Source organism: Trichomycterus rosablanca, chromosome 13 (genome assembly GCF_030014385.1).
Source record: "Trichomycterus rosablanca isolate fTriRos1 chromosome 13, fTriRos1.hap1, whole genome shotgun sequence".
Lineage (NCBI taxonomy): Eukaryota > Metazoa > Chordata > Actinopteri > Siluriformes > Trichomycteridae > Trichomycterus > Trichomycterus rosablanca.
Window position 1 is genome coordinate 31,223,164 of NC_086000.1, and position 16,966 is coordinate 31,240,129.

The following is a 16,966-nucleotide window of genomic DNA, read 5'->3' on the forward strand; positions in this document are numbered from 1 at the left end:
GAAATCTTAATACTTAAAAAGCACTTAAACCGGGTCCTTTTTGCGTACAGTTCGATAAATACTATGTATTTGGACACGGTTGCCACTCCTGCGTACTGTTAGGACACAGTCAGAGGGGCGAACAGAGGAGACTGGACAGAGAAAATGACAAAAAGTTTGAGATCATTTTAAGCTGGAAAAAAACGAAAACTCAGTGCAACATCTACAGTACACTATCAGAGCGTCATGTTGATACGCTGACTTTTCTTCATTGAAAGTTGCACAAATTAGAGTTAATGTTTATATATTATTGTTTATTATTATTTATGCCTTAGTTTTAGGTTATACATTTGATTTATTTTTGATGTATTTGTTTTTACATTTCAAAAATGTTCTCTTTAAACTGTCCTGTATGCAAGGAATAAAAACGTACAGTTTGTTTTAAGAGACTTATTTAATCTTATATGTATTTATTTTTGCTCTTTATTAAAGCAAAAGTAATTCTTATCTGATTACTCGATTAATCGCTGCAATAATCGATAGAATACTCGATTACAAAAATAATCGATAGCCGCAGCCCTATACAACAGTGAAGCATTCATCGTATAGTTACCAGAATGCAAGATTTAACCTCAACAATAAGGAACGGCATTTCATTTTCCTTATCAATTTAGGCAACACTTGCAATATTGGGCATCTGTAAACTTAAATGTACTAGTACCTGCTTTACGTGCCCTATGATAATAAGAAAAACTGGTTGGCTGTTAAAAGCTGCAGAAAGCCCTCACCCTCCTATGTTAAGAGACTCAGTGGGTGGGTGTTCAAGAGTTCAGCAGTATTCATAGATATCCATGGGTATGCATTTACATTTTCGGCATTAAGCAGACGCCTTTATCCAAAGTGACTTACAGTACTGTCACAGGATACAGTCTGGGCAATTGAGGGTTAAGGGCCTTGCTCAAGGGCCCAACAGCAATAACCTGGCAGTGGTTGGGCTTGAACCAGCAACCTTCTGATTACTAGTCCAGTACCTTAACCACTAGGCTACAACTGCCCTCTTGCCCTATGCAAACTTAATTGGGTAAATATCAGGGTGGTGAGGTAACTGCTATTTTAGCATATGTCATAAATAAACACAGATAGTAATGCTGGTAAGTGTTAAATTGCAACATTTTCTTAGAAATTAAAATAATAGCAGTCATTTAATTATTCAATTACTAACCACTTTACTAACCTGGTTAGGGTCAACTGAGTCCAGTATTACCCACAAATCTGGAATTTTAAGTGAGTAGTAAGTAACTATTATCCAATTATCCTATTTTAAATGTAATTATTTATTTATTTATTATATTTTGTGTATGAATTTTCTCCCCTTGTTCTTCCGACTTTTTAGCGCATCCAATAGCCAGATTGAGTCATGCTTCCTTCTCCACTAATGCCAATCCCCGCTCTGATTTGAGAAGAATGAAGCTAACACAAGCCCCCTCCGACACGTGGGCAGCAGTCGTTTGCATTTTATCACCCACACTAGGCGAGTGCATATATGAGAATCAGCCTTGTGTACGGAGAGACACACCCTGATCAACGCACTTTTTCCCCGCGTCTGTGCAGGTGCCATCAATCAGCCAGCAGAGGTCGTAGTTGCACCAGTCCCGAGGAGTCCCTATCCGGCTTAATACCCCACCCCTATATGAACAATAGGCCAATCGTTGTTCATGTGGCCGCTCAGCCCAGCTGGATGGCAGAGCTTGGACTCAATACGATGTATTCAAGATCCCAGCTCTGGTGTGCTAGCGTGTGTTTTTACTTCGCCTATTTTAAATTTATAACGTTAATTAATAAGCTCATGCTGTTTATTTAATTTGAAGCTCATTTAATTCTTATACAAAACCTCACTTATATGAAAATGACTTGGTTATTTACACTGCCTTATGGAAGAGTCACTTAAGAAATGTGAACGATCTTTTTTTTGTTTAGTGGTGGCTAAAAGATACATGTTTTATACACCTTTGTCTTTCTTACTGTTACATATCTCTAAAGAACACAACAAAACATGATAATTTGATCAAAGCAAATGTATTGTATACCTGAGGAAGCAATGTTGACATGCACCCAAGAACCTGTACGCCCATATGCTAAATAGATTGGGCCATGCCAAGAAGTAAACATATTGTTCAAATATTTTTGTAAGTCATCTTCTAACTGTTGGATTTTATCCACTGCACCTTTAAAAGATAGCATGTAATGCAAAACACTCACCTTTTTCTTGCTGCAATAGATCTGCCATTTCTTCTCTGCAGGCAGGGCAAACATGGCCTCCCTGTTCTTGTCTGTAAGATCCAGTTCATCCTGCAGATACAAGACACAAGAGTAAGCCACTAATTTAACAGCCATAATTATGCACACAGGACAGACAAAAACTAGGTAAATGATCTCAAGTGAAGGTTGAAACTCAATATTTTTAAAATGAAAATTTCCCCCAAATTGGGAATTTCTAGTAATGCCTTTTCAACCCCAATTTAGCCGTTGGAGTGACTTCATCCTGGTTGCCCACACTGTCAACAATATTAAGAAACCATTAAAAAAGATTACTATAGCAGTTTAAATATATTTATATATATATATATATATATAAGTAGTTTCAGTAGCTGGTCAAATTTAGACTATAAATCTGTTGATCAGTTTTTGCTCCATAGACAGACTCCATTAAAGCCATTGATGACTTTCTAGTTCATTTAAATGGAACATATTACCAAGTACTTTTTTTATACAGATGTTTTGATCATAGATGTACCAATCTGAGCCAATACTGGCTAATCTTGTCCAAGCCTAAGCTCTGATATAGTTCTTTTAACAGCTGTGATGGTGACAAACAATACAAATCATTCACAAACACAGGACAGCAAATGTCTGAAACATTTGATATACATAAGGATTTTAGTATCAGGTAAGTCTTAGATACAGATATAAAAACAAACATGGAATACAAATTAAATCTAGACATTGTAAAAACCTATTATTGTTAACCACATTCTGTTAAGGTCACATTCTCTGATTTGTAAATAATACATGGACAGCAACTGTCTAAACATTTGACATGTGTGTGTATATATATATACACACTAGGTAGATAGCTAGATAGATAGCTAGATAGATAGATAGATAGATAGATAGATAGATAGATAGATAGATAGCTAGATAGATAGATAGCTAGATAGCTAGAGATAGATAGATAGCTAGATAGATAGATAGATAGATAGATAGATAGATAGATAAGTTTGCTTGTTTACTGGAAGGATTTTAGTATCAGATACATTTAAGATATGGATATTAAAACAAAGATGGAAAAAATGTAATCTGGCAATTGCATAACCCTATAATTATTAACCACATTTTGTTTAGACTTAAGGTCATCTCTGATTCCTAGATAATTGATTAATACATAAATGACACGTTACTGGACCATTAATTTTTTTTTTCTATTTAATTCTTCTCATTTTTATTAACTGCTTTATCCAGGTCAGGGTTGCAGAGGAACGTTGTTTGGTTTTGATATGTACTTATATACAGCTGAAATGAAAATAAAGCCTCTTAAAATTCTACACCAGAGTTGCAAGCTTTTACTCACTCTCACTCACTCACTTTCTTAACTGCTTATCCAATCAGGGTCGTGTGGGGTGCTGGAGCCTATCAATGGGTGCAAGGCACACAGTAACACCCTGGACAGGAGCGCCAGTCCATTGCAGGGCAGACACATACACACACCCATAGGGCAACTCAGTGTCTCCAATTAACATGACTGCATGTTTTTGGACAGTGGGAGGACACCCACGCAGACACAGGGAGAACATGCAAACTCCACACAGAAAGGACCCGGACCACCCCACCTGGGGTTCGAACCCAGGACCTTCTTGCTGTGAAGCGACAGTGCTACCCACCGAGCCACCCTGCAAACTTTTAGAAACCCAAAATAATTATATGTAAAAACTTATTTAGAAGTGTTCTAATTATTGGTGAGAGATAGAACTATTTGTTTGTTGTATGTTTGTTGAAACTGAATGGCACTTCTCAAGTATTTTTTATTTTACTTCTCTCACTATAAGCTAAACTGCAGTAGGCTGAATGGATGAAAATTAATGGGTGTATGTTATTGACCGTAACCAACAAAAAATATTTCAAAATTAGCCACTCCTTTAGATCTTTTTTAACAAACAGAATGAATAAATTTTATTAAATGCTTAAAAAATGTTTACCCTAATAAGAACACACCATTTAATTAAAAATAAATTCAGGTATTTAACTGTACTCTTAAACAAAATACTTATCATCAAAACTATTGTACGTTTTCTATGGTTTTAAAATTAAAACTGTATATAAATAATATATAATATATAGAAACTGTATGTATATAAACCATTAGCAGATATCAAAAATAAAACCCAACCCAAAAATAGGACATTTGCTTTTGCAAGGGGAGAAAGATAACATTTACATCTGTATGTTCTGTAAAGGACAGACAGGAAAGACGATTCACTGACTACCAAGATAGGAGAAAGTCATTTGAGGCCATGTGGAAAGCAACAGGAAACTATAAAAAGCCAAAAGCGATCTGCTAGCCATAGAGACAGAGAACATAATACCAGAAGTGGATGATAGAGCAAAAATATCTTGTTCTGATCAGAGTTTATATAATATTCTATTACAAATGACTGACTGTGTTCCTAATAATGTAATCAGATAATTTTTTATTACTTAATAAAACAAAAGCATACAAATTGAAAGCTACATTCTGTACAAATAAATCCTTATAAACTTACTACCAGTAGTCTTTTTTTCTGTTTTATTTATTTTTATTAATTTAGCGTAGTCAATATGTCTTCCGCTGCTGGGGGATCCCTGATTGCAGTAAAGGTGGGTGTATTGCTGCTCACACCTCTTCCGACCCTGCTGCAGGTACTGCCAATTATGCCCGCTTTATAACCTGCATTATAGATCATTTATTAAAGTAGGGGTGTAAAAACTTGGGTTGGCTCAGGTTTGTTAATCTGCACGTCCTATGGTCCCGTCCCTGCTCCTGGAGCTGCTGAATCATGCCTGGATCTGCTGGGTTCACAGAGGACACAGATATTGGATGATGATTCAGGAAACACTTTTCCACTCAGTGCTCTAAGTTGAAGGAAGAGCGAAAGATTGATCATGCTGACCTCAAGCTGGCCAAGAGTAAAGCCTCCATGTCATTACACTATGTTTTAGAACTTTAATAGAAGTTGCATTCACTTATTTCTTCTGCTCAACATGTTACATTTCTTCTATTTTTAAAGATACCCAAACTTTGTCTTGAGTACTTGTTGAGTTTACTGATCTAATATTGTGGGACTGATGTTGGTCTATAACTGTATGAGTCACTATTGTATGGAATTTATATTTCACAGTCTAATCCACTAATAAAATGTGCGTGGTATATGCATCGAACAACGCTAGTAATCCACATGCACATTTGAGCATGGCACAGGTTAAGGCAGCCCTGTCATGACATGATATTTTGTTTTTCTTGTCATAATGAATATCTAGTATCAGTTAACAACTGGAACTTTGATATCAGTATTATAGTGATAATGAAAACATGGGATTAGTATGGAGTATTATTATACACCGATCAGCCATAACATTAAAACCACCTCCTTGTTTCTACACTCACTGTCCATTTTATCAGCTTCACTTACCATATAGAAGCACTTTGTAGTTCTATGTACAATTACTGACTGCAGTCCATTGGTTTCTCTAAATACTTTGGTAGCCTGCTTTAACCCTGTTCTTCAATGGTCAGGACAGCCACAGGACAACCACAGAGCAGGTATTATTTAGGTGGTGGATCATTCTCAGCACTGCAGTGACAATGACATGGTGGTGGTGTGTTAGTGTGTGTTGTGCTGGTATGAGTGGATCTGACACAGCAGCGCTGCTGGACTTTTTAAATACCGTGTCCACTCACTGTCCACTCTATTAGACACTCCTTCCTAGTTGGTCCACCTTGTAGATGTAAAGTCAGAGACAATCGCTCATCTATTGCTGTTTGAGTTGGTCATCTTCTAGACCTTTATCAGTGGTCATAGGACGCTGCCCACAGGGCGCTGTTTGCTGGATATTTTTGGTTGGTGGAATATTCTCAGTCCAGCAGTGACAGTGAGGTGTTTAAAAACTCCAGCAGTGCTGCTGTTTCTGATCCACTCATGTCAGTGTCACTGTAGTGCTGAGAATGAGAAATAGATGGACTACAGTCAGTAATTGTAGAACTACAAAGTGCTTCTATATGGTAAGTGGCGCTGATAAAAATGGACAGTGAGTGTAGAAACAAGGAGGTAGTTTTTATTTTATGGCTGATTGGTGTATATTTTCCAGTCTAGTAGAGTAATATTTTGCACCAGTACAGTAATATGTTTTATTTTGTTAACACAATGAACACATACAAAACATAAAGCATTAGTGAATCAGCTACATCATTCTGGTTACCACACCCATTTATGTTTTTTCTGAAATGAGATAAGGCATCTCTGTGTGATGGGCATCATTGGGTGTTGGAATGTACTTCACTGGGTGTGGGTTCCTAAGTTTATCCATAAATGCCTCAGCCAATCAGGGAAAGGACAAATAATTAATTATGAATTATAATCTGCATTTATTATCAATGGTTTCACACTAGGCATTAAAACTATTTTGCTAAACACAATGTTAAATTTCAATCTACTTTATACATCTTGCTCAAATTAGCCAATACAGGAATAAATATGTCCTCCATCCTGACAGACAGATGAAGATGACATGATGTGAGGAGAGAAAAAAAAACATTCTATCAATCACATCAATCACATGTGAACCAAATGTTATCTTGTTGTGCTAATAAAACAGTATTTTACATTTTTCCCATCATATTTCCCTGCTGCTATTACGCAAACTGTATGATACTTTTTTGTGTTATCTGCTCTGGAGTTGTTTTCCTCTGTTTCAGTGAATCAAACTCAGACACATGGTCACCACATGTCCACCTGCCTCTCAGCTACTGCCTCTGAGCTCAACACTTATTTAACACTTACTGAAGTCATTTGAACTCATAAAACCATTTGATCCTGTTTTTCTCACTTAGACAATGCTAAATATTTTAGGTTTTAAGCCAGGGACATCAGACTAGAAAATTCATACTCATCATTCATAGTTGACTTATCTCACTCCAAGGAGACATGACTGGAATAAACCATTAGAGGTTAAATGGATCATCTATAACCTTTTGACTTTGAATCAATAAGTAGGTTCCAAAATTAATTAAACCTAGTTAAATACAGCTAAGAAATGATTTTGGATAAAGTAAATATAATAATGAATATAAAATACTTATGGATAAAATATATGTGATAGTTTATTCAAAGTGTATAAGAGAATTCTATTCTATTTTAAGAAAATGTAAATGAAATGTTCTTATTTTTATTTAACTTTAATTTTACCATATGTTTAGGATATCCTAGGCCTATATTTTAAGTTTAAGATAATTATCCACAGAAGGACATTAGAAGGATATTTTACCCATTTTTATTGCTGGTGCCAATAAAACTACCATTAGATAAAGTTTGATGCATAATGCACAGCTTAGCACGTAACAGTACAGTTATACTGTATCTTTACAAACTGGCAATAATCTATGATGTACTGTGTGCATAAAGAAGTACTTAAGCACACATGCACGTTCTCCTCCATAGCTACAAGAACTAAGCCACATGATACAAAAACAACGGTTGGTCGCATGCAAGCTCAAACTTCCAAGAGTTTACAATGAAGCCACTTCAAAAGAGTCAAACGTCTGGCCTGACAATTAAAAATATTATTGCTTCTAATCAAGTTTTTTTTTTTATTCCGGATAAACAAGATTTCTATCTTTACTACTCAAACATCTGCTTTATGCTTGCCTTTAAAATTAGCTCCATATATCTTAAAGACTCTTAAGGAACTGCTCGATTCAGTAGCCATGATGCATCACAGCACAGTTGGCACACCGCTCTAAAGGCTGTCTGGTGACTGAATGGAGCCACTGCACCTTCTGATGTGGTCTGATTGACTGAGCCAGTCAGCAAAAGCTCATTATGTTTGGTCGTATACTGTTTGGATTTTGGTTTAAATCTGGTAAACTGGGCCACTAAATGAAGGCAGTGTCAGAGCTTGTAAAGTTTGTATAGTGCAGATCTGCCCAACCACTGATTTAAAAGCAGCTACAAATGTAATGTTTTCCAAAACTTTAAACTGTGCCGGTCATCAGAAACACCAAACACTATATAATGTTTGATTAGGATCTTTGGACACACATCCTAATTATTCAGTTCATATAAAATTCATTTTACACAAAAATGCTCTTTATTAATCCTGTATGACTCTTATGGACAAAGGACAAAAGACCTGGTTTGACAAGTTTGGTGTAGAGATGGCCAGTGGCCGTAAATGAGCCCTTAACCACACTAAATATACAGTCGAGTCACACTATAATGACCACTTTCTACTTTCGATGGAGGCGGCACGTAGATCATGAAGAAAGTTATGTTTCGTGAGCTGGCTTGGTGGGTATATAAGGTGTGCAATAGGCTGTCTGCACATACACTAATCAGCCATAACATTAAAACCACCTCCTTGTTTCTACACTCACTGTTCATTTCATCATCTCCACTTACCATATAGAAGCACTTTGTAGTTCTACAATTACTGAATGTAGTCCATCTATTTCTCTACATACTTTTTAAACTCCTTTTATCCTGTTCTTCAATGGTCAGGACCCCCACAGGACAACCACAGAGCAGGTATTATTTGGGTGGTGGATCATTCTCAGCACTGCAGTGACACTGACATAGTGACACATGGTGGTGGTGTGTTAGTGTGTGTTGTGCTGGTATGAGTGGATCAGACACAGCAGTGCTGCTGGAGTTTTTAAATACCGTGTCCACTCACTGTCCACTCTATTAGGCACTCCTTCCTAGTTGGTCCACCTTGTAGATGTAAAGTCAGAGACGATCGCTCATCTATTGCTGCTGTTTGAGTTGGTCATCTTCTAGATCTTCATCAGTGGTCACAGGATGCTGCCCATGGGGCCCTGTTGGCTGGATGTTTATGGTTGGTGGACTATTCTCAGTCCAGCAGTGACAGTGAGGTGTTTAAAAACTCCATCAGCATTAATGTGTCTTATCCACTCATACCAGCACAACACACACTAACACACCACCACCATGTCAGTGTCACTGCAGTGCTGAGAATGATCCAAGAGCCAAATAATACCTACTCTGTGGGGGTCCTGACCACTGAAGAACAGAGTAAAAGGAGGTTAAAAAAGTATGTAGAGAAATAGATGGACTACAGTCAGTAATTGTAGAACTACAAAGTGCTTCTATATGGTAAGTGGAGCTGATAAAATGGACAGTGAGTGTAGACACAAGGAGGTGGTTGTAATGTTATGGCTGATCGGTGTATGTTTTATTTTGTGGCCTTAATAATAACAGCAGACAAAATACAACACACATTTACCCAATGATACTGCACCCAGCTTCTAAATAACACCATGACTTATGTTTTCTGTGTGGCCAAAAATCCTATTCAACTTATGACTCTCCAAAACTATCAAGTTCATGCATGTCCCAATTCTGTCAGTGCTATTCCAACTTCCTGTAAGCGAATATTTATAACAGAAACACAAAAACGATATGCTTTGTTATAATGCTATTTGGTATATGACTTCTCTTCATGCCTTGCACAAAGTATAGCTTTGCATGCACCACAGAAAAGCTTTGTAGAAGTTAAATGTGGCTTCCTAAAGCCGCAACAAAAACAACTTTTCTTCCACATTCTGAAGCGTACACCCGCCTGCTGGGTCCGCTTCGGCCAAGTCCAGATATTTACCACAGCCAAGCCGAGATTCGTTTTATTTAGTAGAGCGTGAGGCTGCCGTGCTTGGCCTAAGCGCTCCCATATGCCCGGCATACTTCATTTGATTCCTACCAATAAGAACTTTCATTGCATGCACTTAGCTGAAGCGCAGCATGTGGAGCTCCTGTCCAAACAATGCAGAGCTCAGCTAACGTAAACTCAACCTGTATGAACAGCCCATTTTCTTTAAGTGGCTCAGAGGCAGCAGGAAAACACAAACAGATGTTGGTGCACTTGTCGGTTTTATCAGGGAAGTCAGCTGTGTAATTACAAACAAGTCAGATGCATGCAATAATGACAGAAATAGAAATTCAAGCATATAATGTCATGTCATGCAATCCCCACAGACAAACATTAGCAGTAAAAATGAGTCTGAGGGGTTAAAAAGCTTCATAACTTCAAGCATTACACGGCTACAGGGTTACAAGCTTCCCACCTTTCCAACAATTCATCAAATTGCTGCCATCGTAAATTGTAAGTGCTGTTATTGTAAAGTGGAAACATGTATGAGCAACAGAAGACTTGGCTGTCAATTGGTAGACCACACAAGCTTTTACTACCCAGTTCCAAACTTTCTTGTTTACTGAAGCTTCAAAGACTGGATTGACATGGCAGAGCAGCTGCACTAAATGTTAGAATCAATAAATGCAATGTTAAATCACTACAAAGTGGTATAAAGCACACAACTGGACCCTACAGCAGTGCCAGTCTGAACCCTACATACCTGAATACATAATTCCGCTGTTCATTTTATAATTGTGGGTTTCTGCTGTTCTAAATGTTTGTGTCTAATCAATAAACCAATACCAGTCAACCTTTAATCAAAAGTGCACTTCATAAGTACAGTAGTGCTGTTAACCAAGAGGTAAGAGGATCACTCACCACTAGTTCAGAGAAGCGTGCATGCAGTTCCTCCTCCGGTGGCATGGGGGTGCTGAACTCAATAAGCTGTAGAGGAACGCTGTCCTTTAGGTTAATCTCAGGGGGCTCGCTGCTGCCAAAGCAGCATAGAAAGCCCAGGGTGGGCCTGGTGCGCTTCCGGGGAGGCATCCTCTCCGAGCTGGATGGGCCAAACTAGCCGAGTCTGCTATCTAGGTTGCATGATCTGAAAACAAAACGAAACACGAGGTTAGAACATGGATTTGAGCTATTCTGGGGTGAAACACTGGTTCATTAACCTTTTAACTGTGGATAATAATCATAAACATTCTGGAACACGAAAGACTAAATTGCAGCATTTTCACTGCTGCAGATAATCAGTCATAAACGTCTCCATGAAGAGACAAACAAACAGACTGTGAGCGAGACCTCCACGACAGACCAGGCCACGGTGAACTCGTTTAATGCACAATTTCTGATGTAAAAGCACAGACGTGGAATGTCATGCAGAGGTTTACTGACCCTGACTGTGGAGCTGATCTTGCATTTGTGCACAATAATAAACGCACAGTGTCTCCAGTCACTGACCGTAGAAGCTTTGCCTTTTAGACCAACAAATCTGGGTCTGATTTCACTAGAACAAAATGTTATGCTGTAATGCTGGATCATTAAACAGTCTCTCTAAAAGTTAATCTGCTCTTAAAGGAGACGAGTTACACATTGAATTTTAACCACGATCACAGGCAGGTGAATTTCTTTTCTAATGACGTGTAGATCTGGTCCGAGGTTTAATCACAGCTCCCAATAAACACTTGTTAAAATCATTTTAACCAACATAAATAACCTTGATATAAGATTAACTGTTTGCTAAAATAAAAAGAAACAAGCATCATGGATTGTAACCCAAGTTTTATTTGGGTTGAGAAGCACAATATGTGAATGGACAGCAGAGTGTCTGACAGAATAGAAGCAATAATTGTTAAATAAAGAAATGAGTTAATAAAATAAAACACATATTGAATCAAAGAAAAGTTTACTGCCCTGTTAGTTTGTTTATTAGGATTTTAACACCATGTTTGTACACTTAGGTTACATTCATTACAAGACAGGTAGTTACAGATTACACGATTCATCAGTTCAAGCTCCTGGAGGAAACCCACACAGACACTGGGGGAATCTAGAGGTTAAATAACATTTCAAATATGCTGTACGGACAAAAGTATTGGGACATCCAGTCGAACTATGAAATTTATGTGTTTCAACCACAACAGCTGCTAACAGCTATATCAAATGTATTTATTTATTAGCATTTTAACGTCATGTTTTACACACTTTGGTTACATTCATGACAGGACAGGTAGTTACAGGTTATACAAGATTAATCAGTTCAAGACTTTTGTATCTCTGAGGAAACCCACACAGGCATTGGGAGAACATGGAAACACCACACAGAAAGGACCCGGACAGCCCCACCTGAAAATCAAACCCAGGACCTTTTTGCTGTAAGGCGACAGAGAGAGAGAGAAAGCTCTGCAATACCAAGAGCTGAGCAAAGATACCAGTCCCCTCATCCAACTGGTCCTGAGTCACTGCACCAACACACCATTAACACATACTAACACACCACTAACACAGACTAACACTATTAAGACTAAAGAACCTAATCAGAACTGATCAAATTACACATGAATTAAAGATAAACTATTTGGCCTTTTGGGAAACACAAACTGAACTTCAAAGTAAACTACAATGTTATTTGGCTCTAAATAGACAGTATAGTGTGGCAGATTATCTCAGCAATATAACTGATCCAAAACTCAGAAACACCTTGACAAGGTACAGACTCAGCGAACACAGCCTGGCCATCGAGACAGGACGACACAGACAGTCCAGACACAGCAGCGCTGCTGGAGTTTTTAAATACCGTGTCCACTAACTGTCCACTCTATTAGACACTCCTACCTAGTTGGTCCACTTTGTAGATGTAAAGTCAGAGACGATCGCTCATCTATTGCTGCTGTTTGAGTTGGTCATCTTCTAGACCTTCATCAGTGGTCACAGGACGCTGCCCACGGGGCGCTGTTGGCTGGATATGTTTTTGGTTGGTGGACTATTCTCAGTCCAGCAGTGACAGTGAGGTGTTTAAAAACTCCAGCAGCACTGCTGTGTCTGATCCACTCATACCAGCACAACACACACTAACACACCACCACCATGTCAGTGTCACTGCAGTGCTGAGAATGACCCACCACCCAAATAATACCTGCCCTGTGGTGGTCCTGGGAGAGTCCTGACCATTGAAGAACAGCATAAAAGGGGGCTAACAAAGCATGCAGAGAAACAGATGGACTACAGTCAGTAATTGTAGAAGTACAAAGTGCTTTTATATGGTAAGTGGAGCTGATAAAATAGACAATGTGTGTAGAAACAAGGAGGTGGTTTTGAGGTTATGGCTGATCGGTGTTTGCTTGACTTTTTTAACATGAGCAATAAGGCCTGGCTGAAACTGCTGAACCTACTTTTTAGAACAGGTGTCCACATACTGTTGGTGCACCTGCTGTTTTACTTATCTGGTGCATATAGCTTAGTGCTGTGTGCAAATGTTAACTTATTTATTTCGAAATTTATCATCAAATTAAAAATCTAACTTTTTCCACAATGCATCTGCTTCTGTAATGGTTTCCCTTTTAAACCAGTGAACATACTGGTTACTTCTTAAAAGGTTATGGTTTCCTGAATCAGTTCTGTCACCAGCACTGTGTCAGTGGAAACAGGGCACTTATCTGCGACACTGCAATGAAAAGAAAAAAAAGGAAAAAGCAGAATGGCATTTAAAATAAATGCTTGGTGTGTTTAAAGTGGAGAAGTGAAGTGCATGCAGAGCACTGGAAAGAAAAGCATTCATCTCTCCTGGACCATGTTGCAGGCTGTGTGGGCACCGAGCTGGGAGCAGCCTGGCACCTTTCTGCTCGCTCTGGCATAATTCTGGCTGGCACAAAGGCGCTTCTGTTGTGGCGCTTCAGTGTGTGGAAGGAAGGAGGGAGGGATGAGAGGCAGGATAGAAAAAAAAGCCGGCGGTACCCAGCACACTCTGAGAAGGACCAGAAAAACAAAAGTGTTTTCTATGCTGTCTGAAGGGCACCATGGGATTTAAAAAGCCAGGATAAGAAGATTGTGTGAGAATGTGTCTTAATAATGCCCTCATGTAAACTATATGGTCAAAATGTGAACACCCTTTCTAATTATTTAGTTCAGGTGTTTCAGCCACACTCACTGTTAATAGGTGTGTAAAAAGAATAACATAAATAGGCTTACAACTTTGTGCCAGTTATTATGTCAGCATGACTGTGCCCATGTGCACAAAGCAGTTTGTTGAGTTAGGTGTGGAGGAACTCACACTTCAGACTATTAAGCATATTTAACATATTTAATTGTTTGTTTATTAGGATTTTAAGATCATGTTTTACACTTTTTGGTTACATTCATGACAGAAACGGTAGTTACTCATTACACAAGATTAATCAGTTCACAAGGTTATATCAAACACAGTCGTGGACAATTTAGTATCTCCAATTCACCTCACTTGCATGTCTTTGGACTGTGGGAGGAAACCGGAGCACCTGGAGTAAACCCACTTAGGCACGGGGAGAACATGCAAACTCCACACAGAAAGGACCCGGACCACCCTACCTGGGATCGAACCCAGGACCTTCTTGCTGTGAGGCGACAGTGATACCCACTTGGCCACCGTGCCACCCTATTTAACATGATATTGTGAATTAGGACCCTGTCTAAAATCAGTGCCTGACCTTACAAGTATAAATTATTTTATATATTATTGTAAACAAATCTGGGTTTGATTCCCAGGTGGAGCGGTCTGGGTTCTTTCTGTGCGAAGTTTGCATATTCTCCCCGTGTCCGCATGGGTTTCCTCCCACAGTCCAAAGTCATGCAGTCAAGTTAAATGAAGTAATACAAGTGTGTGTGTATGTGTTAAGGTGTGTATGTCTGCCCTGCAATGGACTTTCTGTGTGCCTTGTGCACATTGAGAGCTGAAATAGGCTCCAGCACCCCAACCCCTGACCCTGTTTAGGATAAGCGGTTTAGGTAGTAAGTGAGTAAGTGAAAGAGGTAAACGTGTGTGTGTGTGTGTGTGTGTGTGTGTGTGTGTGTGTGTTCAGATATGTATGTCTGCCCTGCAAAATGACTGACGTCCTGTCCAGGGTGTTTATGTGTGCCTTGTGCCCATTGAGAGCTGAAATAGGCTCCAGCACCCCAACCCCAGACTCTGTTTAGAATAAGCGGTTTAGATAGTTAGTGAGTAAGTGAAAGAGGTAAACGTGTGTGTGTGTGTGTGTGTGTGTGTGTGTGTGTGTGTGTGTGTGTCCCTGCCCTGTAATGGACCGGCCATCTATCCGGGGTGTTCCCTGACCTACTACCCATGAATCAGGTTCACTACAAACCTGCCATGATGAAACAGACACTAAATGAATAAATGAATGAATGAAAACATACCTGTTATAATGTTAAGTAAGATTACCAACATTGCAACTATGCTCAGTTATGATACAAACATAACTCATTATGCAGTCTGATGCATTTTATTTTGAACCAAGTCTTCATACGTCAAGTTCATAATCTGCTTTATTCATCTTGACAAACTTTAACTCCTGAGTATCCTAAAAATCATTACTATTTTATTGTAACTATTAACTAAAGCCCCCTCTCTTCCACAGTAATGAATTTTCACTAGTTCCTCTAAAAATGTGGGGTGGATACTTGCCTTGAAAAACAGTGTCACTGTTTAGTGCATATGTGTAAACATGGAATATAAAAAACATACCCTTTTCTCTCTTATTAAGTCTGGATTTGTTTTAAAGTTGCACAACATGGACAAAACATCAAAACATGATTACACTCTAATGCTGAAATTGTGATGTTTTGCAATATCACCGCATGTGGAGGACGGTTTAAAATTAATGCTTGATGTCCAAACTGTACTGCATTATTTTGACCACAGTGATTTTTTAACTGCTCTGACTCTTTGAATCACCAGAGACACAAATCCAGAGCATGTTAGATCATTCAGGATCCAACATGACAGAACAAAACAACAAAGCTGCAATCTATCGCAACCTGTATGTGACTAATAATGCAGGAATGATCAATAAATACTGAGCTGCTCTTATGTAAATGAATAAGAAGAAGAAAAAGAAGAAAATGAAGTAGCTGCATTTATAGATCACCTCAAGAATTTAACTAAGAATGTTAAAGAATCCCTACATGCACTGAGTAACTGGTAGGGATGTAACGATGCACCACCAGACAGTTAAAAATCGATGCACATGTGCCACAATTCAAATCGATTATTCATTTAAGATTAATCGATATTCACTTTAAACAGCAGAGGGCACTGGTGCTATTCACCTCACCTGGTTGACGGCACTTCACAAGGTTGCCAGGTAGGGGATTTTCCAGCCAAATTTATTTATGTGAGCATACTTTCTTTATTTGTATGATTTATTTATTTATATAATGTTGGATTTGTTTTAAAATTTCAATTGCAGTTTTTTTTACACAATAAGCATTATTTGGCATAGTTTGTACCTACCTCAGAAATAAAAGGACATTCATTATTTAGATAAATAAAAGATAAGCACAAATACAGTAACGAATAATAAAAGGAAACTGTCATAATTCGTCTTTAATTTCATTTTGTTTAAAATAAAATGGGAAAAAAAAACATATCATGAACCCAGTATCGTGAATTGTATCGCATCATGGGCGGGCCCTCAGAGCATGTGCTAACGAGCTGACTGATGTTTTTACTTCTATCTTCAACCTTTCCCTCAGACAATGCACAGTTCCCACCTGTTACAAGACCACCACCATCATCCCTCTCCCCAAGAAGAATCCCCCATCTTGTCTGAATGACTACAGGCCAGTAGCACTCACTCCAATCATTATGAAGTGCTTCGAGAGAGTGGTGCTGGCCCACATTCAGAGCAATATACCAGGCACTACAGACCCCCTACAATATGCATACAGGGCCAACAGGTCTACCTCGGATGCCATCGCCGCAGCCCTTCATGTCTCTCTCTCACACCTGGAATATAAAGACTCCTACGTCAGGATACTCTTTATTGACTACAGCTCC

General features: G+C 38.6%; 1 protein-coding gene across 3 annotated transcripts in view; it reads right to left on the minus strand.

Annotated features, from left to right (window-relative positions):
- daam2 (dishevelled associated activator of morphogenesis 2) overlaps positions 1-16,966 on the minus strand; it is a 176,575-nt gene that overhangs the window by 90,552 nt on the left and 69,057 nt on the right. For all 3 annotated transcript variants that reach the window (XM_063007178.1, XM_063007176.1, XM_063007177.1), the window contains exons 2-3: positions 10,813-11,035; positions 2,239-2,328 (exon numbers count right to left, since the gene is read on the minus strand). In XM_063007178.1, the coding sequence (XP_062863248.1) occupies positions 2,239-2,328; positions 10,813-10,980 (258 nt within the window). In that variant the 5' untranslated portion in view covers positions 10,981-11,035. The remainder of the gene's footprint in view (positions 1-2,238; positions 2,329-10,812; positions 11,036-16,966) is intronic.